The sequence below is a fragment of the Eurytemora carolleeae genome, unplaced genomic scaffold (genome assembly GCF_000591075.1).
Source record: "Eurytemora carolleeae unplaced genomic scaffold, Eaff_2.0 scaffold43, whole genome shotgun sequence".
Classification (NCBI taxonomy): Eukaryota; Metazoa; Arthropoda; class Copepoda; order Calanoida; family Temoridae; genus Eurytemora; species Eurytemora carolleeae.
Genome location: NW_019396029.1, coordinates 495,692 through 521,844, shown reverse-complemented (window position 1 = coordinate 521,844; position 26,153 = coordinate 495,692). Strand labels below are relative to the sequence as shown.

At 32.2% G+C, this 26,153-nt stretch overlaps 1 protein-coding gene across 1 annotated transcript; it reads right to left on the bottom strand.

Annotated features, from left to right (window-relative positions):
• Window positions 1-106: 106 nt before the first annotated feature.
• On the bottom strand, window positions 107-24,818 carry LOC111695269 (Niemann-Pick C1 protein). Its single transcript, XM_023464522.1, has 20 exons — window positions 24,789-24,818; window positions 24,552-24,662; window positions 23,773-23,910; window positions 19,911-20,040; window positions 19,267-19,325; window positions 18,396-18,492; window positions 17,983-18,062; window positions 16,437-16,540; window positions 15,141-15,213; window positions 14,825-14,893; window positions 14,586-14,678; window positions 10,876-10,940; window positions 9,039-9,127; window positions 8,839-8,981; window positions 7,725-7,877; window positions 5,318-5,416; window positions 4,145-4,250; window positions 3,472-3,659; window positions 2,240-2,319; window positions 107-1,011 (listed from the first exon to the last, which is right to left on the bottom strand). The coding sequence occupies exons 1-20, from the start codon at window positions 24,816-24,818 to the stop codon at window positions 873-875; spliced, it is 2,046 nt and encodes a 681-aa protein (XP_023320290.1). The 3' UTR covers window positions 107-872.
• Between the last annotated feature and the right edge of the window lie 1,335 nt (window positions 24,819-26,153).

Sequence of the window (26,153 nt, the reverse complement as noted above, 5' to 3'; positions counted from 1 at the left end):
GGCAAACCTGTCAAGGAGTCAAGATCGGATTTACAAACAGAGATTACTTCTTGATATAAATATATATTTAAATAATCAATTTATTATTCAATCAAAAACAGATATATTACTATTTATATACAATATTTAGATGTATATTCACAAAAATTTAAGGTCATGAGATAATTTACATAACTAACACTTTACAAACTACAATAAACATGAATACAGAGATATAAATATACAAAATTCAGTGATGTGAATTTAACCTTAGGATTTTTTTTACAAAAAAAAACAGACAAATTTTGACGTCGTAGTGGTTCTTGTCGCAGTTCAATGACATTTCATAAAAAATACTACAGAGTGTCACAAAAAACATGGGAATTCAGTGACATCTTTTATATTTTTTATGATCCATGCGGCATTATTTCATTAACACAATTATTACAATATTCCAGTTTAAACATCTAATATCGAAAACGCCTGGTCTTGAGATTTTCTACCATTTTTGTATCTTCAAAATTGACGGAGATATTTCAAAATATCAGAAATCAAAGACGACTTTCAAGACGTCTCTTAATTCCCATGTTTATTGGGACACCCTTAAATAGCCCTTAATTTCAATGCATAGAAAAGATAAGGAGTGGATCAAAAAAATAAACATATTGAAATACAAGTTCTAAAACTTGGAATAGGTTGCTAATTCATTAAAAACAAGTAATGTACAAAGACGACATATCATCAATTTTTCTCTGTATGAATATGCAGTCAACACAGAGCTAGCTGTTTGGATCCGATTATAACTAGTTGAACAGGATGAATAATTTGTGTAACAAATCAGTTTTTAAATTCTTTTATAAAATAAACTTCTTTGGTATTTCACTAGTTCACAATCATGGTTTAGAGTTACTCCTTTCAACCTGCGTTTCAGAACTTTGGTTTTCTTTTTGAACGACGGACTGTTTTATCATCGGTTTCAGGGGTTCAATTTCATCAGAGGTATTCGTACTGCTAACATCGTGATTATACGATCTGAAAGAAACACTAAATTAATCATTTTTTCCTTTCGTAGTGATGGAACGGATATACAGGGAGTCCCACGAAACATGACAGTTGATGAATAGTTGAAGGGCCCGGCGTTGCCCGTGGAAAAAAAAATTGAAAAAAAAATTCTGAAAAAAAAAGTTTTTAAAAAATTCGAATTTTTTAGCCTATATCACCCCCCGGTCAACCATGAGTGTCAAAAAAAAATTCAGCCCAATCGGTCCAGCCGTTCGGCCGGCTATACATATATACACATATATACTTATATATATATATATATGTATATATATATATATAAATATATATATATATATACTTATGTCTTGTTTTATTATATAGACTAGATATTTAAGACTTTTTGCAGTTTATTTCGTAAAAAAAATCTTTTACTAAAATATATTTTACTTTTAAATTAATTTTACTATACTATGTCTGCCATATAATATTTTCATTATTCTCTTAAGTATCAAGCAACATAACAAATTATGGAAGAAGAAATATTAAGCCATCCTAGCCACAGTGTTTGGCACCTTTCGTAGAGTCGCACTTATAGTTTGGTCTATATCCCAGCAATTTAATCCATTATCAAAGATTATTTTTGCCTTTTCTCTTCAATACTTTTTTTTCGGCGGATGCGTTTTAAATAAAAAAGACAGCTTAGTAAATTTAAAAATTGTTTAATGACGGATTAAAATACGATTGAATTCAATAAAACTGAACACATCTAGACCAAGTTAGTTCTGGGTGTGCATTGTGCAAGGCCTAATCTAACCAAGGATGATGAAAATATCTTTAAATATTTTGCGGAGTTTGTCAGAACCGGAAATCCGCTATTTCGTCTTATCTAGAATTGTTCTCCAGAATTTGACTCTCCGGCTTTTTCCTACGGTGGTAGGCGATTTTATCAACAAAATGAAGACGACTTTCTATTTCAATTTTGATTTATTTCATGCTTTTAAACAGCATGGATACACAATAACATGGAAACAAAGATAAGCTATCTTTAAAAAAAGCTTTTCTTTAATTACTTGTAAACCTGTAATTAGAAAAAAGCTTGTTAATAATTAAAACTTAAACACAAGAATCATCTTTATTATATTGATATAATTGCCTGCCACCGTATTTTCTCTTTTTTTGTAATGTTTTGTTTCAGATTTATGCTTGGTAAATTGGAAATTTGTCTGGGTAAGATTATAAACAAATATGTTTATCCTACCTCGGGCCAAATATGCTGAGAAGTAAAGGGAGAAGGATAAGACCGTTATACAATCCAAACAGAACCACAAGAAAGAATATCTAAACAAGAAAAGAGTATCTACAACAACTTTTTTCAATTCTACTTTTATATGTTTAATGATCTTAGTTTAGTTTAGGCTGGTGTTATTTTGATGGTTTATATATAATTTTTTTAGTTGTAATCTAGTTTGGGTTGGTTTGTTATGATCTTGTCTGTTTTGATTAAGCGTGATCTCACTTAGTTTGAGTTGGTTTGTTATGGTCTTGTTTGTTTTGATTAAGCATGATCTCATTTAGTTCGGGTTGGTTTGTTATGATCTTGTTTGTTTTGATTAAGCGTGATCTCATTTAGTTTGGGTTGGTTTGTTATGATCTTGTTTGTTTTGATTAAGCGTGATCTCATTTAATTTGGGTTGGTTTGTTATGATCTTGCTTGTTTCGATTTAGCGTGATCTCACTTAATTTGGGTTGGTTTGTTAGGATCTGGTTTGTTTTGATTTAGCGTGATCTCATTTAGTTTGAGTTAGTTTGTTATGATCTTGTTTGTTTTTATCAAGCGCGATCTCATTTCGTTTGGGCTGGTTTGTTATGATCTTGTTTGTTTTGATTAAGCGTGATCTCATTTAGTTTGGTTTGGTTTGTTATGATCTTGTTTGTTTTGATTAAGCGTGATCTCATGTAGTTTGGGTTGGTTTGTTATGATCTTGTTTGTTTTGATTAAGCGTGATCTCATTTAGTTTGGGTTGGTTTGTTATGATCTTGTTTGTTTTGATTAAGCGTGATCTGATTTAGTTTGAGTTGGTTTGTTATGTTTTATATTGTTAGTTTGGTTTCGTATATATTTGTATTTTAAGGTTTGGTTATTAATGGGCAGGGGGGGGGGGAGTATGAAATCTGATATTAACAAAAAGTAGAATTGAACGGAAATTTTGAGAGGGTGTAATTGAAGGAAAACCTCTTAAACTCAGTCTGTTTGCATAAAAAGAGAAAGAATGAACAACGAAAATAATAGAAACAAATATGATACTCTGCAGGTTTTCTACTATGGGAGAAGCTGAAAACCCTTTCCGTCTATATTTAAACTAATAAAAACTTTTAAAGTTTTAAAAAGTTTAGTTTGGTATTATCTTCTTTAGTTTGGGTTGGACTGGTTATAGTTTGTTTTAGTTTGGTTTGGATCGGTCTGCTTAGGTTTGGTTTGGTTTGGTTTACCTTGAAGAAAGAAGTGAAGACATGAGATTTAGATGTTGCGAGCAGAATAAATGCCAGGAATGTGCTGAATCCTCCGTTAAGAACAGCAGGACCTATATTTATCAAGGCGTCCTTCACCCTTCTCTCCCTCGACCCGGTGTTTACCATGAAGGTGTGCGTGATGTGAGCCGAGTAATCAACGCACAAACCTGATCAGATAAAAACAAATCGTAAACTTACAAATGATAATGTTTATGAACTAAACAATAACAAGGTTTATGAACTAACCAATAACAAGGTTTATGAACTAACCAACGATAATGTTTATGAACTAAACAATAACACTGTTTATGAACTAACCAATGATAATGTTATGAACTAACCAATGACAAGGGTTATGAACTAACCAATGATAATGTTATGAACTAACCAATGACAAGGGTTATGAACTAACCAATGATAATGTTTATGAACTAAACAATAACAAGGTTTATGAACTAACCAATGATAGTGTTTATGAACTAAACAATAACAAGGTTTATGAACTAACCAATGATAATGTTTATGAACTAACCAAGTACAAGGGTTATGAACTAACCAATGACAATTTTTATGAACTAATCAATAACAATGTTTATGAACTAACCAATGCTAATGTTTATTAACAAACCAATGATAATGTTTATGAACTAACCAATGGCAATGATGAGGTTTGTACATGAAACTGTATCAATGGTGAGCCCCCAGAAATGCATAAATCCTGCGACATTGACCAGTGTCACAACTACTGATATCAAAACCTGAAAAAAATAATTTTAGAAATAATTAGAATGACAAAAAACAGGTAGAATAAAAAATATGACCAAAATATTTTAAAACTCTCTGAAAATATTGTTATAAATCTAATTTAGCTCATTAGAAACTCGACAAAATGCAAGAATTAAGAACATATTTAAAGGAATAAATCATTGAGTATTTTTAATAAATTATGAAAAATGATTTCTCGTTTTTAAATATTCCACAAATCAGACACATTTTTTTCAGTGTATCAATTATATAGATACGAAATATAAAAATAAGATGAGTATGACGAATATGATGAATATGATGAATATGATGCATATGATGAAAACGATAAATATAATGAATATGATGAATATGATGAATATGATGAATACGATAAATATAATGAATATGATGAATATGATGAATATGATGAATATGATGAAAATGATGAATATGATAAATATGATGAATATGATGAATATGATAAATATGATGAATATGATGAATATGATAAAAATAATGAATATAATGAATATGATGAATACGATAAATATAATGCATATGATGAATATGATGAATATGATGAATGTGATGAATGTGATGAATTTGATGAATATGACGAGTATGACGAATATGATGAATATGATGCATATGATGAATACGATAAATATAATGAGTATGATGAATATGATAAATATGATGAATACGATAAATATAATGAATATGATAAAAATGATGAAAATGATGAAAATGATGAATATGATGAATATGATGAATATGATGAATATGATGAATATGATGAATATGATGAATATGATGAAAATGATGAATATGATGAATATGATAAATATGATGAATATGATGAATATGATGAATACGATAAATATAATGAATATCATAAATATGATGAAAATGATGAAAATGATGAATATGATGAATATGACGAATATGATGAAAGTGATTTATATGATGAATATGATGGATATGATGAATATGATGAATATAATGAATATAATGAATATGATGAATATGATGAATATGATGAATATGATGAATATGATGAATATGATAAAATACCTACCATGATACAGGCCCAGAAGTTAAATAGAAGTATCCAGGTTGTAATGAATATACAACCAAGAGCCAAGCTCATGTTTCTGTACAACTCAACAGAGATTACCTAGAAAAACAGACAAAATTTTTGTAATCGAATGAAAATTTCTATTTTCTGATGTAACTCCAGCACACAAAAATATATATCAAGTATAACATGTTGCATAATTCTTATTTATTTATATATATACTAGCCTTAGAGGGCGCTTCGCGCCCATCTTCTAAATTAATTGTGAACATGTTCTCTTTGTGTACATCGTAAAACAAAACAAAAATAATTCGCGGATTTTCACAAAAAATTTCGTGTTTTTTTGTGAAAATCCGCGAATTATTTTTGTTTTGTTTTACGATGTACACAAAGAGAACATGTTCACAATTAATTTAGAAGATGGGCGGGAAGCGCCCTCTAAGGCTAGTATATATATATTCCGGGGATAAATAACTCCCGTCATCCTGTATCAGTTAAAGGTTTATAGGATACCGTTATAAATAGGACAAGCCGCGCTAGACTTTACAACTGAAGGGTCCCTTGAAATTCACAGATTTTTAAAATACAAAAGTGTTGCTCTCAGTTTATTGATTCTTGAAAATATTTTTGATTAAATCCCTTGTAATATAGAAAAGTTATTATCTTTATCACCTTTTTAATTATGTCGTATTTCTTTTCGATGGAACAAATGAAGGTAATTATTAGCCTATTATATTATTTTCCTTAAAACCCCTACATACATAGATGAGTATTAACAAACAAATAATTTTTTTCCAAGGAATACTATTCAAATTATAAAAACCTTGTTTTTTTAAGTGAAACTTTCTTTTCTAACGCATGCATTATTGCTCCCTGCTCTGAGATCGAAACTTTTTTTTGATATCTTGACAAGTTTTGAAGTATTTTTCACGGGGGGGGGGAGTGTAATGCAGTACATTAGACCCTGTACTTGCAATTTGTCTCGGAGTTTTTGTCAAGTTAATAGTTGTCAAAGGAGTATAGAAAAACAACGTAAGTCATAGATTAATAATAACACAGAAAGAAAACTATATGTCGTCTTTTCTAGAATTAAGAGTTTTTCGTTCACAATAACCCTAAGGCAGAAGCCCAAAGAAATTACGCGGATGCAACGCAGAACAGGCTCCTCTTGCCTTGTCATTCTGCGCAAAATGCGCGTAACTCCTTTGGGCGTCTACCACAGGGTTATTGTGAACGAAGAACCTCCTAAATATTGAAAAGACGTCATCTAGTGTTCTATATGTGTTGTTATTAATCTTTGGTGTAAGTATTTAAAACTTGGGTAAAATTTATCCTCCTTCTTTGTATCATAAATTTGCCGGAGACACTAAATATTTTAAATTTCGACAAATTTCTCAGTATCTCAGTCAGTGTTAGAGTGAAAACTTAAGTACAAAATATAGAGATTTAAAAAATTTTCCCAAAAATCTAGGGTCTAATGAGCTATAACATCTGTGAAGCACATCTGCAAAATTACATATGTATGCTGGTCGCTGGCCCAGAATAGTGTAGATCGATAGATTGAAGCATATCTATAAGTGGGACGTGGAGTGGACTTTCCAATGTACTAAGGCAAGGAAAGTTATTTCAGAGGTGTACGCATGTTTTGTACTGCAGTGTACTGTTTTTGGGCGGAAAAGTAAACACAACAAAGATGTCACAGCCTGACATAGAGTCCACTTTAACAACAATAATCTATGAAATATTTTGGTCATAGGAAACTATTATGTGAATTTTCAAAATTATCAAAATTAAATGCTTTTAACCTCCTCGGATACTAAAAGAACACTGATGCACCTATTCTTGTTTACAAAAACCGCCCAGATAGACCTGGTTTCAACACAGGGTGTCCCAATAAACATGGGAATTCAGTGACGAATTCGATATCGTCTTTGTTATGAATTAGCATTGTAATACCTAATTTCAAAAGCCATAATATTATTAAGTCTGCTAGAGTTTATTTTATGAAAAGGGTAAATGACTGTAAAGATGTGTCTATATTATCTCCGCAAGATGAACAGTGAATACTGACAAGTTTACTCTGTTTGTATACTGTAATTTTCTTGTTTTACTTAGTACAACTGTATGCAGTCAAAACATAAACAATCAAAATGTGAACATTGCAGACGAAACTCTTACAGATTACAGCTTTCTCAGTAGGTAGCACTATACTAAATCAAAGAATTATTTAAAAAGACGATATCGAATTCGTCACTGAATTCCCATGTTTATTGGGACACCCTGTATGTACGCAGAGTATACGCGACCACAATTAACTTTCCTTGCATTAGTACCTTGGGACTATCCAGTGCACATGTACTCGTAAATCATCTAGAACTGTTTTTTAGCTTCCTAATCCAAGTCCTACCTCATCTGTTTCCCAGGATGCATATCCTTGAGCCATTGGGAACACCCTGGAGGAGAAGTTTGAGTTTCTGATAATCGTCTTAACACGGTTCATAGCAGGGATCTGTTCCTCTGGTCCAGACATTAGTCTGTGCTTGAAGCTGAGTATAGAGAGCTAAAATACAGATGTTTATTATTACCTATTATAAACAAGATTAGATCAGAGACTGAGAGTGTCATATCACAAAATACGCTCCGAATCTTGAACCTGAGGAGCAGAAGAAAGCATATGTAAGCTAAAGGTACATAAGGAGCTGGATAGGGTGTAGGTTAACTCAAGGTACCTCAGGAGCTGGAGATTAGAGTGTATAGTTTATCTCAAGGTACCTCAGGAGCTGGAGATTAGAGGCTATAGGTTAACTCAAGGTACCTCAGGAGCAGGAGATTAGAGGGTATAGGTTAACTTAAGGTACCTCAGGAGCTGGAGATTAAAGGGTAAAGGTTAACTCAATGTACCTCGGGCGCTGGAGATTAGAGGGTATAGATTAGCTCAAAGTACCTCAGGAGCTGAAGATTAGAAAGTATAGGCTAACTCAAGGTACCTCAGGAGCTGGAGATTAGAAGGTATAGGTTAACTCAAGGTACCTCAGGAGCCGGAGATTAGAGGGTATAGGTTAACTCAAGGTACCTCAGGAGCTGGAGATTAGAGGGTATAGGTTAACTCAAGGTACCTCAGGAGCTGTAGATTAGAAAGTATAAGTTAACTCGAGGTACCTCAGGAGCTGGAGATTAGAGGGCATAGGTTAACTCAAGGTACCTCAGGAGCTGGAGATAGACGGTATAATATAACTCAAGGTACCTCAGGAGCTGGAGATTAGAAGGTACAGGTTAACTCAAGGTACCTGAGGAGATTAGAAAGTATTATAGGTTAACTCAAGGTACCTGAGGAGCTGGAAACTAGAAGGTAAAGGAAAACTCAAGGTACCTGAGGAGTAGGAGAAAATATAGGTTAACTCAAGGTACCTGAGGAGTAGGAGAAGGTATAGGTTAACCCAAGGTACCTGAGGAGTAGGAGAAGGTATAGGTTAACTCAAGGTACCTGAGGAGTAGGAGAAGGTATAGGTTAACCAAGGTACCTGAGGAGTAGGGGAAGGTTCACCGCAGGCTAAGTGATGATTGAACTGGAAAAGGAATCTATGTTGACTTCCTCCTGGACTGAAAAGATACTGCGTCAGCCTCCGGTCAAACTCATCTTTCTCCAATTCAAACAAACTTTTTCCTAAAAAGAACAGTATAAAAGCCAGGAACATGAGCATTAGAAATTAAAGTATTTTACCGTTTAAAAAGTTTGTTTCCATGTAGTTCTTAAACCCAAGATACCAGCTGTCTATTTCAGCAATTATGTCTTTCTGCTCCAACAATTCACTAAAAAATTAAATTAATTAATTTAAAATGCATTTCGAACAGTTGCATCCGTGTTCCTTCTTTTTTTCCTCTACTGCTCCCCGTGTTATACCTTTTATCTCTTTTTAATCCCTCTTTTTACAAAAATTACTTTATGCTTTATTATGTATTACAAATTGATATTTGATAATTTCTAAAATTAAAATAAAGGAATTGAGTTTTTGCCACAAGCTCAAATTTTCTTATCTCTATATCTTTGCAACCTTATGGCGTACACCTTTGATATTTCAAACTTAGATTATTTGGTCTAACAGAATTCATAGTTTGAAATGTCAAGGGTCCACGACATTGGGTTGCAAGAATATTGGGATTAGAAAATCAGAGTTTGTGGCAAAGACTCAATTCCTTTATAATGTTTGTATTGTTTAACAGATTCTAACCGAAATACATATCTATCTATATATTTAAATTCGGTGATGGTGATGGACCAATCCTCTGTGGAGTAAAAAAAGTAGATATAAATTCAACATTTTGTTGAAAATTTATTTTGGTCTGAGTTGACCCTTGTCAGTTCAGTATAACCAATATGTTTTCTCACTCTTTCATCTAAAGAGTCATTAAATTTTGAACCATCATACTTTGCGTCAAAATATCTGACAAGCGGATTAATCAGCCGTACCTAAATGAACCACTGAACGTATTCAAAAGATTTCATCCCTGTGAAATGATGACTGTCCTGTTACCTGCCCTGCGTAGAATCTAAATGCTACCTGTCCTGCGTAGAATCTAAATGTTACCTGTCCTGCGTAGAATCTCAATGTTACCTGTCCTGCGTAGAATCTAAATGTTACCTGACCTGCGTAGAATCTAAATGTTACCTGTCCTGCGTAGAATCTAAATGTTACCTGTCCTTCGTAGAATCTAAATGTTAATTGTCCTTCGCAGAATCTAAATGTTACCTGTCCTACGTAAAAATCTAAATGTGACCTGTCCTGCGTAGAATCTAAATGTTACCTGACCGGCGTAGAATCTTAATGTAACCTGTCCTGCGTAGAATCTAAATGTAACCTGTCCTTCGTAGAATCTAAATGTTAATCCTTCGTAGAATCTAAATGTTACCTGTCCTACGTAAAAATCTAAATGTTACCTGTCCTACGTAAAAATCTAAATGTTACCTGACCTGCGTAGAATCTAAATGTTACCTGACCTGCGTAGAATCTAAATGTTACCTGACCTGCGTAGAATCTAAATGTTACCTGTCCTGCGTGGAATCTAAATGTTACCTGTCCTGCGTAGAATCTAAATGCTACATGTCCTGCGTAGAATCTAAATGTTCCCTGTCCTGCGTAGAATCTAAATGTTACCTGACCTGCGTAGAATCTAAATGTTACCTGTCCTGCGTAGAATCTAAATGTTACCTGACCGGCGTAGAATCTTAATGTAACCTGTCCTGCGTAGAATCTAAATGTAACCTGTCCTGCGTAGAATCTAAATGTTACCTGACCTGCGTAGAATCTAAATGTTACCTGTCCTGCGTAGAATCTAAATGTTACCTGTCCTGCATAGAATCTAAATGTTACCTGTCCTGCGTAGATTCTAAATGTTACCTGACCTGCGTAGAATCTAAATGTTACCTGACCTGTGTAGAATCTAAATGTTACCTGTCCTGCGTAGAATCTAAATGTTACCTGTCCTGCGTAGAATCTAAATGTTACCTGTCCTGCGTAGATTCTAAATGTTACCTGTCCTGCGTAGAATCTAAATGTTACCTATGCATATGTTCGAGGTTTACTAGTTCCCTCGGAAGGTCAAGGTTTCCAATAAAAACTGTCACCTAAGAAAAATATGATGAAAATATTATTAGATAAAATATTGGTTTACTTAAAGGGATAAAATATTGGTTTACTTAAAGGGATCATATTCGAAGCTGCCACTAAAAAGTACTATCATGGTTTGAGATCAATACCCTTTAAGATATTCTATCGATGGAAGAGTTTTTTCGTCTTTTATCTGAAATACGAATAACATCTTAGGAATCGTAGAAATCTACGAGATACTTTCTTAGGAAGCTCGGTCACATCGGTTTAACCATTTTTTGATTTTTTCTTTAACGAAACGATTATTTTACTATAAATATGTAAATCGAGTAAAAGAAGTGTAACTAAATATATATGACTAGACTATCAGGGCAGCATCTTCTATTGCAACTTTTAATAGTTGCTCAATCTTTCAGCTTTTTCTCATCGGTAAAACAAATATTTTTTTTTTTTAATGTTAACTTAAATACATAATTTCTTCTCCTGGGTTGGGTTACATAGGACAGCTAGATGTTTCAACTTAACCACTAAAACCCAAGCTATTGTCTTTTGCTAAGTTATTGGTCTATTCTTAAAATACCAATAGTTTGTATAATGTTAAGAAGTAGATTGATGACATTGAGTTTTGTACTTCTAGGTTGGGGCTAGTAGGTCTGTCCTAGGGAACGATTTTTGGATCCCTCCCCCAGGCCCCCTCCTCCTCCTATTGTTTTCCCATGTAAACTGTTAAGTAAATACGATCCCATGATAATTATACAAGTTGATGCGAGGGAGCAGGAGTACAGAGCCACCATGAGCCCAGTGAAATGGCCTCCGGAGCCTCCTGATACGCAGAATGACCTCAAACCCCCCAAAACAATCTCTGTCTCGTAGCTCTGCAAATGTTGATCTCTACTTGCTGTATTTTATAAATCAAAATATATCTCTGCATAGTAGAATCCACAATAGAATCGTTTCATCCACAAATTTCAAATGATAATTCATTCAATTCAGAACAACTTGTTTTCTTGTGAAAAGATTACACAACGCATACAATAAAGGCACAAAATCAAGTATTTCACAAAACTTTTGTGTTTTGTGAATTAGTGCTCAAGTTTGATTCGTACATGAAACACCTGTAAAATAATATATTATATAAAACTTAAGGTTTGGAGACGGTTTCCCGGGGCTTGGAGGTCACTTTACGTATAAGGAGGCTCCGGAGGTCATTTTGCGGGGCTCGAGGCGGCCCTGTACCCTCCTCCTTATGCAAGATAAATATCAGCTGAATAGCTGGAAACCAGAAACAAACGAAGATAAAATACACGATACTAATGAATGATATATTATAATTAGCACGTATATATGTGGTAACCAAAATCTGAGGGATTTTTGTCATACTAGATCTTTGCGGCCTGATGTTGTAAGTCAAACTATGGAATTCTACGTTATAAAAAGTCAGAATATTTAAGGTCAACGTCATTAGGTTGCAAACATGTATATAGTTTATATTGAGCTAGCTAGATTTGTTCATGAAAATGTTCAGGTCACATTTTTTAGATATCAATTAATTAAAAATTTTAATTTTTAAGTGACAAATTTAACTTCATTTCATCAAATTCCAATGTTTTTTGGTTACACAACTATTGTTTCAAATAAATATTGTCGTTTGGCATTGACGATTGCTTTTTAACTAATGAAGTAATTGAGTCTTAATTACAAACTTTGATTTCTAAATTCTTATATTTTGCAAACTCATTTCGTAGACCTCTAATATTTAAAATATGAATCATTTTAGATCAAAAGCTCTATTTTTGAAATATCAAGGTTGCAAAGATTTGAGTCTCAATTCTTTTACTATAAAGTGTGCAGTTACTATTCCTTGAAAATTCATTAATTAGTTAGAATTCTTTTGCCGACATATTTGCATTGTATTTGAGAGCAAAATATTAGGTAAGAAAAATACGAAAATTGCAACATTTTGTGCAAAAGCTTTCAAGCTAACTTTTTACGTGCAAAAATTTCAAAACAGTAGAAATTTGTCCAGGATCCTCTTTGGGATTCTTTGCAAATTTTTGGCAACCGTTAAATGTTTATTTTAATTTCATGTTCTTTAGTCCAAACATTTCAAAATATGAATTGAAATATTACTTGTCTACACTTTTAAAATCATGATTTTCCTCCTGCGCCCAATAAGAACACTCCCGTGTGGATTGATAATAAAACTTGAATTATTTAGATTTTGCAAAGATAAGCTCACTCGATCTTATACATATACAGAGCCTGAAATTTAAGAGAATATCGTTGAAACTGTGTTTCATCAAAGACGGTAGAATAGTAGAAGATAGGGCATTAGGAATGTATTCGGGTATATTCCTAGAGAACGATTTTTGGATTTTCGATTGAAGTGTTTCTAATTAGAACTGGTTTGCTACCAATATTATCTTCATGTTGTGTACATTTAGACAATGAAAAAACGGGTAAATGGTCAGATAAACTTGAGTAGATGATTCCACATTCTTTTGACTCAGGATCTGAATTACTAAATATGTGATCTAGTAATGTTGCAGATGTTTGAGTAATACGTATGACGTCATTGGCTGCAGTATTGGTTTTAAATTCAAACAATGAACATTAAAACGTCAGTTACTAAATAATTTAATCATTGTAGTTGCTAAATATGGTGGGAAAATAACGACACGGTTCTAAACTTCTAAATTTGTTTTTATCAGTTATAGGATAGGATGCTCTCCTGCTAAAATAAAAGCTAAAATTGTGATCTTGTTACCATCTCATTTGTATGAAAAATACCACATATTTTAAAACAAAATTTGTTAGCTGTCATTCAGTATAGTTTTGTAAAAAGTCTAAGCAAAATTTTTGGTCAGTAACATGAGCAAGGCCCGAAAAAACCTTGATTTAAAGTTGTCAAATTTTTTTTAACCAATTACATTGCAATCTGTTTTAAGATAAAGTTTATCTAAAAAGATAATAAAGTTATGCATTTCTAACGGAAAATTACGTAAAAACGCAAGTTTTTGGTGATGGAAATGCTTTAAAAGTCCTAAAATCTTTTTAGATTATAGAAACGACGACATTCTATGGCTTCTTATTGAACCCAATTGAGGCGTCTGGTTTTGCTTATAAATCTCAATGCCTTCTCTTTATATTACAAAGCTCTTTGGGTTTCATCACGATACTCAGTTTTAAGTTACGGGCTCTATGAAAAGTTTATACTATGTGTACTTTGTGCTTCACTTCTTGCTTGCGTAACTTTAGAATTATATAAAAGAAATATTGTTTTAAATTTGTACTTACAGCCTTACCCCAGGAATTCAAGGGTAGACCGTTATACCACAGTAATATTCTTTTTTTTTTTTTATTTCTTCGAGACAATACAATTGGATACAATTTTTAAGATAAAAATGTACAGGTTAAAAACTAATATTCAATATGTAAGGGCGTAGACAGGAATTTGTCTGGGAGGGGATTTAAAACTGTTTTTTTTTCAGGCGGGCCTTAAATCCCTTAGAAATCATAAATTTCACTAATTCAGGAAAGGAGGTGGCTAAGGGGACTTAGCCACCCCTTCTGTACACTATACACGTCTGTCACTATGTGTAAAATGCACTTTTGGGATAGTTGCCATAAGCACCCCCCCTGGCCCTTCCCCTCCTTCTCACCTGCTCCCCCCTAGACGGATAATAAATGGAGTTGAAATGGTGCCATTGTGCAATATACGAGTCCGAGGGTAGAAACCAGATTGGGTTGAATTCCTAAAATCACCAAATATCGTTATATTTATAAAGTTATAAAAAAAATTTCATCTTTCAAAAATAAAGTTAAAGAAAAAATGTGGATTTCAATGCATAAATTTTCAACAACAAAAAAATACGTAAAACTTATGATATTTGATATATTCCTGTCTGAGCTCAACATTTCCATAGATAGATATTCCAAAAAGCGCTGCCGTAAGGAATAGAAGCATAATCTGAACCAAACCATATCGCTTTACATTTTTTTAGAATAAGAAAATCTAACTTTTCTAGGATATCAAAGATTATCTGTGTCAGCTTGTAGAAATGTAAAAAGAGTATGATTGAATAAAAAAGCTTTTCAGGTTACCATTGTGAATCGAACAGACTATTCTATCAATGGAGGGACCGTTGAACTTACATTAATTGTTTTGTTCTAAGGGTTTTGTCAAGTTTTGAATTAAATCTGTGTTGATTGGTTTCCTTTGCTGGTTTTCTGAGTATAATATCTGCTAGATGCTGGAACATGGTTGCAACTATATTCTGCTGACTTAACCTATACACAGAGTATATAATATCCTCTAGATGCTGGAACATGGTTGCAACTATATTCTGCTGACTTAACCTATACACAGAGTATATAATATCCTCTAGATGCTGGAACATGGTTGCAACTATATTCAATTTCAAACACTAGATGTAAAAGTGTTATGAAAAGTGTTAATGAAAAAATAATATATCTATAAATCATCATTTTTTTCTGTTTACTAATTGTCATTTGTCATTTAAGAGGCCAACGTACTAATATCAACATTTCTTTCTTATTTTATATATGTGGAATCCCAAACTATAGGAATCCCAAACTATAGGAATCCCAAACGACTATTAACCAATGTTCACAATGTTGGGATTGAACTTGGTTTAGGAACAATGTATACGTGAGATAAGAAACAGTTGGGATAACAGGAAAAATAGGTTGGGAATTGGGATAAAAATCGACTGTGGAAGAAGTTGGGATTGGAAGAGTTGGGATTAAGATGAGGATTAGGAAGTTGGAATGAATTAGACAAGGACCAATTGGGAGTAGGTAAAATATGTTGGGAATTGGAATGGATATCAACTAAAGAGGAAGTTGGGATTGGGATTCAATGAATGTTAGGTGATAAAAAGGGTTGGTAAATTGGGAGATAGGGTAATTGGGAAGATTGAGTACTGAATAGATGTTTTTTGGAAACCACTGTATTGGAAGAGAATAGGCAAAATATTGAAGTTTAGTATAAAGATACAGATAGAATAAAATACGTGTGTTAGTGTAAAAAAACTATAAGAGAATAAGTGATTTAGTGAATAAAAATATTAAATAGGGATGAAGACGACATTTTGAAAGGAATGAGCGGATTATTGTTAAGTTAGAATAAGAAAGAGAAAAAAGTATAAAATCATCATAAAAATCATTCAGTAACCAGCAACAAAGCTTACTTGGTAAATGTAAAAAATTTTACTTGTTTGATATATAAGAATCTTACTTGTTTGGTAAACAAATCTTACTTGTTTGGTATAAGTAACTTACTTGTTTGATAAAAAATTGTACCTTTTTGTGTAAAACTCTTAACTGTGTGGTATAAAATATTATTTTTTAATCAAAAAAATCTAATGGTTTGGTAAAAAATATTTCTTGTTTGATATAATATTTGTTTGGTCTAACTACATAACTTGTTTGGTGTTGCAATCTTTGTTGTTTGGTATAAATAGCTTTCTCGTTTGAGATAAAAATCTTACTTGTTTGGTGTGTAGTTGACATGAACGTAGCAAGGAATTGATCCATTTCTCTTTTCTTCAATCCTTCTCTGGTCCAGGGAGAACCAGGCAATAAACCAGGTTGCCTTAAATTTTCAAAATATTTAAATAATAGAAAAATTTGTGAAAAAGGGTAAAATTTATTTTAATTCAAGAAATGTTTTTGTTTTCTTTAAAAACATAAATTTTGAGGTTTTTATTTTTAATTTTATCAAAGTATCTTTTTAATTTTTCAAAAGCAATTTTAAAATTAGAAATAGTATATTTAAAATTAGATTAGTATATTAGATTAGTATAAATTAGTATATTTAAAAACAATTTTCACATTCCTACTTAAGGAGCTTGAAAGTGATGGACGTTGACACAGATTGAAATGAACAGAGCGTAAAGATCGGCTTTAAATTGATAAGTATGCCTAGTTCACTCCCAAGATTAGATCAGCACCAGTAATTGCCTAAGGCCCAAGATTTTTAGTTATTAGGTCATTTTTTTTAATTTCCCCCCCCCCCCCCCACGTCTTAGGAGGTGGAAAAGATTTAATAAAAAGTTAAAGATTTAATATATATATTTCAAACCCGCATGAGAGTTTAGTTGAAGTTAAAAAATGTGGTTTTTAAGGAGAGTATTCAGCCCCCATCGACATTTAACATAAGATCCCCCTAGAATCTTGTCCCGTGCATGGTGCAATGTGCAATCTTAATCTAATGTTAGGGCCACCCATGCAAATATTTAATCCGAAACAACTTTAATCTTATTCCTATTCATCTTGTCAGTTTTAATTCAGCTGAGTGCTGAGATAACAAAAATAATAATATTTTTAACTCTTTGTTTAAGTTTTTGTCTTGAAGTCTTTGTTTTAAGTGTTGTCTGATGTTACATTTTTGTAATTTGTATGCTAAAAATGTCTCCGAAATAGAATATATTGTTCTAGGTGAGTCTATACAAATATTAATATGAATATTGAATATATTATATAGGGTTACCCACAAAGGATGAGACTTCAGAGACGACTGTACAGAATTCATTCAATCTTTTTTCTTGAATTCCTGATTCCCTACAGCTGTTTTTTTTATCGAATTATTTTAATTATCATTAGTATTATCATTATCTAGCCCGAGTTCCACCTATAGATAGTTAGGTTTTAATAGCTTTAAGTCGTTATTAAAGTCTCATTCTTTGTGAGTAACCCTGTATGTATGTTATATTAAATATATATCTTTTTAAATCTGTGCTCATAAGCTGCCAAGGAGAGTTTAAAACACAAAACAATTTGTACAGCAATTAAATGGAAAATTATCTGTGTTTTTCTTATCATATATATATATATTATATATCTTCTTAAAATAAGTCTAGAACATTTTCTTTTGTTTATTTAGATAAATTAATTACTGGCATATATGTATATTATATATTTTGCTTTTACTGTATAATGTCGAGGACATATACAAAAAGGGTGGAATGGAAGATGTAATTCGTATGGTCGACAAATTGCCTTAAGTCAAGAAAAACACGAAGACGACCTTTTTACCTGGAGAAAGTACACTGCTAAAATTCCAATGGCGCAGAAAATACAAAATGAGCGCAACGCCGGAAGCACAGTTGTACCACCTGAACATTGTCTTTTCTAATTTATAAATATTTCATATGTTAAAAATATTCTGAAAATTAAATTAACAGTGAATATTTACGAGACATGCATTTCGCTTAACATTTGTTATTCTAATTCTTCAAATTAAAGAGAACCTTTTTTGATTGACAGCTTCTCTTTGCTTCCATGTTGTTGTTTATCCATGCTGTTTAAAAGCTTGATATAAATCAAAATTGAAATTAAAAGTAGTCTTATATTGATATAATCGTCTACCACCGCAGTAAAGTTCAAACGTTTTAAATCTTATGTTAAAATTTTGTTTTAAGATAAAGGAATTTTCAATTAAAGATTACCAATTATAAATGCGATAAAATCTGTAATTGAAGTGATGGTGATCGCACAGCCGGCATTTTTCATTGCACAGCCCATTCTTTCGTGCAAACTTCTCTCCTGAGCAGACAAATTCAAATAAATTTCTTTTTAATGCATCAGGAAAATTCGTTTAAAAACTTCGTGGATTTTTAATGAAAATATACAAGGTGTCTCAAAAAACAGACTCGTTTGTAATCGGATTTTCAAAAAATTTCCAATTCAATGGGCCCATATTGGGAATTATCTTTATTTTTACCAAATTTAAAGTTTAAAAATGGTCTCAGTTTTGATAATCCGGTCACAAACGAGTCTGTAGACCATTATTCTTCTTTTTTAAGACACCCTGTAAATATGTTTGTTAATTGTCACGTAGTTTGTGAAGTTTTTTACATTTACAAATTGATTTAGCTTATCTTGCAAGTTGATTTAGCTTATCTTGCAAGTTGATTTAGCTTATCTTGCAAGTTGATCTCAGGTCGGAACTTTTCTGTGTTAAGTGTCGTTAATCTGGAACGCTTGATCTCGATATCTAATGTGGGCACTTTCAAATTTGAGGATCAAGGCTTGAGCTTGATCCCTCAATTAAAGTTATCCCTGTAGGGTATGGCTATCATACGATATCGAAGAGGGATTAAAATAATCCGTGAGTCTGCATAAGATGAAGATTAAAGCTTGGTCCCGATATTTATAACACAAAAGTTCTAAGTTCTAACCTCTGCTAATGAATTCATTAGTTTGGTTTCAATCATTTAAAGAGTAATTTTTCCTAATTAATTTATTTGAATTGGCTGATTGACAGATAGATTAATTAGTTGACTGACTTATACAATTAAAAAATTAGGACTTAGTTACCTTTCCATCCTTTGGTAGATTGCTGAAGCATTGTGTTGTTACAAACATATCATCAATTCCTACAAAATATACATACATTGGATATATGAGATTAAAAAAAGAATAGATTTCATATCTATAAACATTAATAGAAAAGCACGGCGGCAAGGTTTTTCTCAATATTATCACATGATAGAAATTAATTTTGTAAAAATAATACTGATACAAAAAGAGGAATGCGAAGAAATTCTGATAATAAGTAAAAACTTAAAAAAGATTTATAACAAAATATTGTCTTGAAAATTAATGATTCCCCCAATTAATTAAAAACTAAAGCTCTGTACATTAATAATTAGAGAAGGGTATCTATTTTCGTTTTGCTATTAAACATTAGATGTTTGTGAGCTTTCAACAGGGTTTCCAATAAAATGTTTAATATCAAAATTGTACGGTTTCATACAGTTTCTTTTTCTTACAATCTAAGAAGTTTAATACAAATGAGAAAAAATGTTGAAAATTATTTTTTTTTAATTGATCTGGATTTCCTTAAATGAGATCAATACAAGAGTTCCAAGCTCTGGTGTGTATTTCTTGGTTATAACTATAAAATAACCAAAAAACATGCCTTCTCTAAAATATCTGATTTTCTAGGTTAGTGCGCTTACCTATACCAAGAATAAGGAACGGAATGATATTATGTAGAGGACCAAACTGTAAACCCATTAGAGAACATACACCGTAGGAGAAAAATATTGAGATTCCGACACTCATCAGTCCCATCAGCGATAGAAACATCTAATTGAATGAAATGTTAATTGTTCGCAATTTTCTTCTGTGAAATAAAAGTTCAGCGATTCCCGTAAGATCGGCCGAATGTTTTTTAAAATTGAAGATTTAAAATTGGTGATCAAGTTTCATTTATAAACAACTAGATATTGGTTTTAACCTTATTAACCTTAGTAAATATCTCTCAGTTTTAACCTAACCTACCCTAACCTGGAAAAGTGTGTGTAAATCATTGACAGTGAGTCCAGAGCTGAAAACTTTAGAATGGATAAACTTTAATCCTGACTTCTTGATCCGAATATCCACTGTGGAAAATTTTCATTTTAGTCCTTAATCCACTCTTTTTCTCTTTCCTTGGATATCCGTTAATTGTTTTCTCCAATGAGAATATTTCTGTTCTCTCATTGGTTGCCCGCTTTTCTCTGATTGGCTGCTACAGTTTCTCAGATGATTAAATATTAATTTGAATTTTATCGTTTTTCATACACTTTTAAGATAATCTGGCAAGATTATGTTTATCTGGAGATTAAGAAAAAGAGTGGATTAAGCCTTAATCCCGATATCCACCATTCAAAAGTTCCCAGCTCAGAGGTCTCTTTTTAATTCGCTCGATTTTTCCCGTGAAAAATGTCCAAATTCGTCCAAATTTTACAAACAGAAAAACATTTCCTGGCATGCTTACTAATGCGCAATTAATAATGCAAATACAATAAGTACATATAGAACTATATTTTAGAGGGATAGCTCTGAGCTTTTGTAAAATGCATTTCTGACAAATCAAATTTTATCGCATTTGAAAAAAAATTGATTTTAAAAATTCAGCAAAAATGCTCAAATTGCAAACCTCTATCAAAAGAAGAGTACGTGATAAAAATTTGTCAACGTATACCAGATCTTCAGTCATTTTGAAATTAGATAAGGTCCAAAGCATTTTTTAAAGGGGGGCCACAAATTTCTAGAGGAACTTATTACTCTCCTTATGCTATATATTCTAATTCTAATATTTTTGCAACATAAGGCCGTAGGCTTTTGAGATTTCCAAATATAATTTCTGTTAGATTATGAAGTCCAAGTTTGAAATAACCAAGGTTTAAACCATTGGGTTTCACTTATAAAGATATAAGAGCATTTGCAATCCCTAAATTCTAAAGAATACCAAACATTTTATTATGTTCAACTATTTTCGTGCAATAAATATCTATCTAATCTTTATATATAAAGTAGTAATCTCTGTTTGACTGCTTGTATGTCCGATCATAACTCATGAATCTCTTGCCAGATATGCCTAAAATCTTGATTGGGAAACTACGGAAAACCACTGTAATGTTATAAGCTTGATTTTAAAAGTCTAAGTTGAGCCGGTTGAATTTTATAGGAAAAAATCCAGGCAAAGATGGTTTCCCAAGATAATCAAAATAAATTTGTACAAAATATAATTTTTCATATTTTTCTCTTACAGTAAATTTATTTGGCATAAAAAATTGTTGACTGGGGAATTGTAGAACAAATTCATGTAATAAAGAACTTAAAAGTTAAACTTGAGCAAGATCAAACCTTTTAATTAGATATTTGTTTACAAACACAATGTTTTGTTTATTTACGATTATGTCGTGACATCTGTTGGGCGGGTCCTGTATTTAAGTAATGTAGGGATGGAGGCGTAACTATAGAACTTTAATTTATTGTTGCTGGAGACTAGGGATAAACATCGTTTTGAGATCCATTTTTAAATATTTTTTACTTTTATATCTACAAGGCACTCCAGTCTAAAAGTTGTATGATCTGTGCCGGTACAACACGTATTGTGTTTAGCAATCAGTCAGACTTACCAGAGTAGAATCGACAAATACAGCCTGGCAAGATTTAGTAAATGATGTAAGGCATTTTTCACATTGCAAAATTTATATTTTAGACAAGTTGCTTTTTTACATTTTGCAATTTTTTTTCTCTGCTTTAAGATAATAAATGATTCTTGAAAACGATGTATTAAAACGGTTTAACTTATCGCTTTTGCTGATCGTTTTTATTTGATATCTTTGGTCGGAGAAAAAATTTATACGATGTATGAAAAGCAAACTAATCAAGCATACAATTTTGAAATAGATTGTAAATCTTAGATTCGTAAAAAACATAAATGTTTAAAAACGAAACTCAAAACGATGCCCATGAGTAGCAGAGGCGAATAAACTCTGTTAAACCCCGCCCCCCTTCATTTTCATATTCCTTTTTTATTCAAAGAGATGGCTCAAAATTTTAAAACTATTAAAAAAGTATGAAAGACCAAAATAAACAATGACAATTCCTCCCTTGTGCACACACACAAACTAAATAAAATAAAAACTAAAAACCAGTTTTGTTCTTATCACGTTATTGTACATTCCCCCGTTCTGTATTTTCTGCGTTTTTTCAATCATATAGTTTTATAATATTATCGTTCAATATGATACATTTTTTTGATATATTGTTAATCTTATTTACGTAACTTATAAATCTTTGTTTGTATGTCCGATCATAACTCATGAACCACTTGACCATTATGCCTAAAATTTTGATTGGGGAGCTCGGTAGAATCACGGGAATGTTTTGAGATTAGACTGGGGAATATCGTAATTTTCTACCAAGCGCAGGTAAACGGCGAGAGTAACTATGAGTACTCTGAAGAACGCTGAATTTCCAAGCTAGTTCCTAATAAAATTGATAAGAAGAAGCAGATTTTTTAAATGAAATCCCGGGATCAAACTTTTCCAAGGAAGTGAAAAACTTCCAAGTTTAAACTCAATATCTATACCGGAATCTTCTAGTTCTAAGCTATTAAGTTTTTAGTTGTGAATCTGTAATATAACAGCAGACTCATATGTGCGTGACCTAATACACTGTATTTCCGCCTTCCAAAACCATCCTTCTTTGAATGTATTTCTTATTTAAAAAGGCAGTTTAACTTCATTGTGGAATGATTTATTTCTCTATATAGAAGTTTACATGCAGTACAGTGATATACTTCATGAAAATTCTTCTATAAATAATAAAAATATAAGGCACTAATAGCGTCATTTAAAAGTACGTTCACGATGTACTTTTAGCGTTTCTCTCGGGCCAGAAACCGCGGCTCTCTCAATGTTTATATATTGTGTAATGTATATTTTATATCGTATAATCTGTTTACCCCGGCTCCCTTAATGTTTATATATTGTGTAATGTATATTGTATATCGTATTCGATCCTCTTCATAAACCGTAAAATTTATTGAAAATGGATTAATAAACAGCTAGATTGTATTTAATCAAGCATTGCCTATTTTTATTCATTCACAACTTATCAACCAAAACCAGCACAGTCCTTGCAATCATTTGAAAACCAGTAAAAAGTCCACTTTTCAAATTTCATTTTACAACCCAGCATTCATTTTTTCCTCATGTATTCACGCAATAATTTAGAACAACACCGTAGCAAAATTACATCTTAATTCTCCTAGCTTTTAACCATCCGGCCTTTCCTCCCCCTACTCAATACACTCAATACACTCAATACACTCAATACACTCAATACACGCAATACACTCAATACACTCATTACACTCATTACACTCAATACACTCAATACACTCAATACACTCAATACACTCAATACACTCAATACACTCAATACACTCAATGCACTCAATACACTCAATACACTCAATACACTCAATACACTCAATACACTCAATGCACTCAATACACTCAATACACTCAATACACTCACCCTCTGCTCTACAAAGTTCAATCTGCCGAGCATGATGTTAACGTATATGAAGACTATGAAGAACCCAACCACAAAGTTTGTCACGTCTCCTAGGATGGTTGAGGAGGCGATCTGTGCAAAACTGCTGGCAACGTTCACCTACAAATAAACCAATCATCAACGAAGTTTTTGCACTTCTCCTTTTTTGAACTATAATCATTATCACAATCTTCAGTGTAAATAATATTAATGATTATTTTTTACTTTTAAATAAAATTGTTTCCATGTATTACACAATACATTGCCAAGCTTGTAGAAATATGTGAACTTAATATATCAAAATTCTTGTCATGTAGTTTATGTAAACTCTCATGATCTTATGATTGCAAAACAACAAAACAGGATCTGTGAAAATATGAAAACTATAAAACTCCATAAACTTTAAATAAAATTTGTGTCATGCTAATTCAGGAAAGCAATTAATTAACAATAATTTGTTTTGATAAAATAAAACCGAATTAATTAAACAAAAACATTCTTCAGAAGAAATGTGATATATTTGTAAATTGATCAGTGCGGGGGTTTCTTTGCATTTGAAACGCTTCACTAGCAAACAAAAATACAATAACTTGTTGTAATTAAACTATAAATATCACTAGCTCAGTCAGTCAGTCAATAAGTAAGTCAGTCAGTCAGTCAGTCATTCAGTCAGTCAGTCAGTCAGTCAGTCAGTCAGTCAGTCAGTCAGTCAGTCAGTCAGTCAGTCAGTCAGTCAGTCAGTCAGTCAGTCAGTCAGTCACCTCGACTTTGAACTCCTTAGATACTATATCCCTGGTATTGAGGAGTAGGGTGGCAAGAGCGGATTCGAACTCTTCAGTCTCTGCATCCACCTGGAGAAAAAGTAATCTTGTCTTTCATGAACTAAGAAATTATGGCTTTACTTTGAACTTTGACGATTAGGTTTCAAAACCAAGTTATAAAGGAAAAAAGTGCAGCTCATTTTGTTTTTAATGAATTTTTTCTTATTTATGATCAACTTTCTTAACAGGCATTGTTTTAGAAGTCATATTATATTCAAACATTCATGGCAAGAACTCAGTTCCTTTAAGACGAAAGTAAACATTGTAAAAAAAAATTGCTAAAAGCACATTTAAGCTCAATTTAAAACTTAATTAAATACCGTGTAACTTTTACTCTAAGTAAGAATTTATATAGAAATTAAAACCCTGTAGTAAATGGAGCTATGAAATGGAACATTTAAGAAAGTACTCTCAAGAATTCAAAACATCTTTTAAAGTAAAAAAATTTACTTTCTACAGTTATTTTTCTTAGAACTGACCCCTTTGCATAATTAGACAAATAAAGTTGAACATTTTGATCCATTTCAGACTTCGGATCGATTAAAGATTTTCAATAAAATAGATTAAAGGAATGAACAAAATGTTTTTTTAGAATAGATAGATTTTATGCTTCAAAAAGCTAAAATATTCCTAAGCAATCGCTAGAGAATTGAGTCTTTGCCACAAACTCTGATTTTCTAATTCCAATATCTTTGCAACCAATGTCGCCTACATTAGATATTTCAATATCATGAATTATGTTAGATCGAATAATCTCAGCTTAAAATATGAAAGGTTTACGCCATCAGGATGCACAGATATGGGGATTCAAAAATTTGAGTTTGTAGAAAAGACTGAATTCCTTTGTCTTGAGATGAGTTTGAACAGGAATGCTTGGAAGTCTCAAATATTTCCAAAGATCACAATCAACAAACTCAAATCAAAGAATTATGACAGTAATCCTACCCCCTCTCATTGTTGTAAAAACCAATCAATTATGTCTCCAAGAAGGGGCAACCAGGGGGCGGAAACGTTATGTAAGTGTGTCTGTACCAAAAGAGTGAGTGTAAGTAATACCGAACCGAAGGTGTGTACTGTAGGTATTTACAATGCATAAGAATCTCGGTTACAGTCTAGGAGAGTACATTTGTTTATTGTTAATTGTTTACTTAAAAATAAGTTTAATATACATGTAGTATATTATTTATCCATTTAAGTCAACACAATAAGCCAAATTTTCATGCAAAGAATATAATTTGATTAAAGTTTACAATAAACTACTCGTTATTCAAGCAAAATTATAATTAACAACATTTTTCTGCAATTTCCTTGACTGTAGTCATGTTGTGTGTCTGTACCAAAAGAGTATGCGTGTGTAATACCGAACTCGTCTGCAAAGCAGTGCGACTGGCTTTCTCATGCCAGACCAGCGCGTTTTCCTTTCCCGTTATTGCTATTTCCTGGGGGCAACACAACTGTTTTTATTAAAGCGCAACCACCGACATAGTAAAAACGAGAAAAAAACCGTGTGAAATGGGAAATGGAACTGAAGAACACAATTGG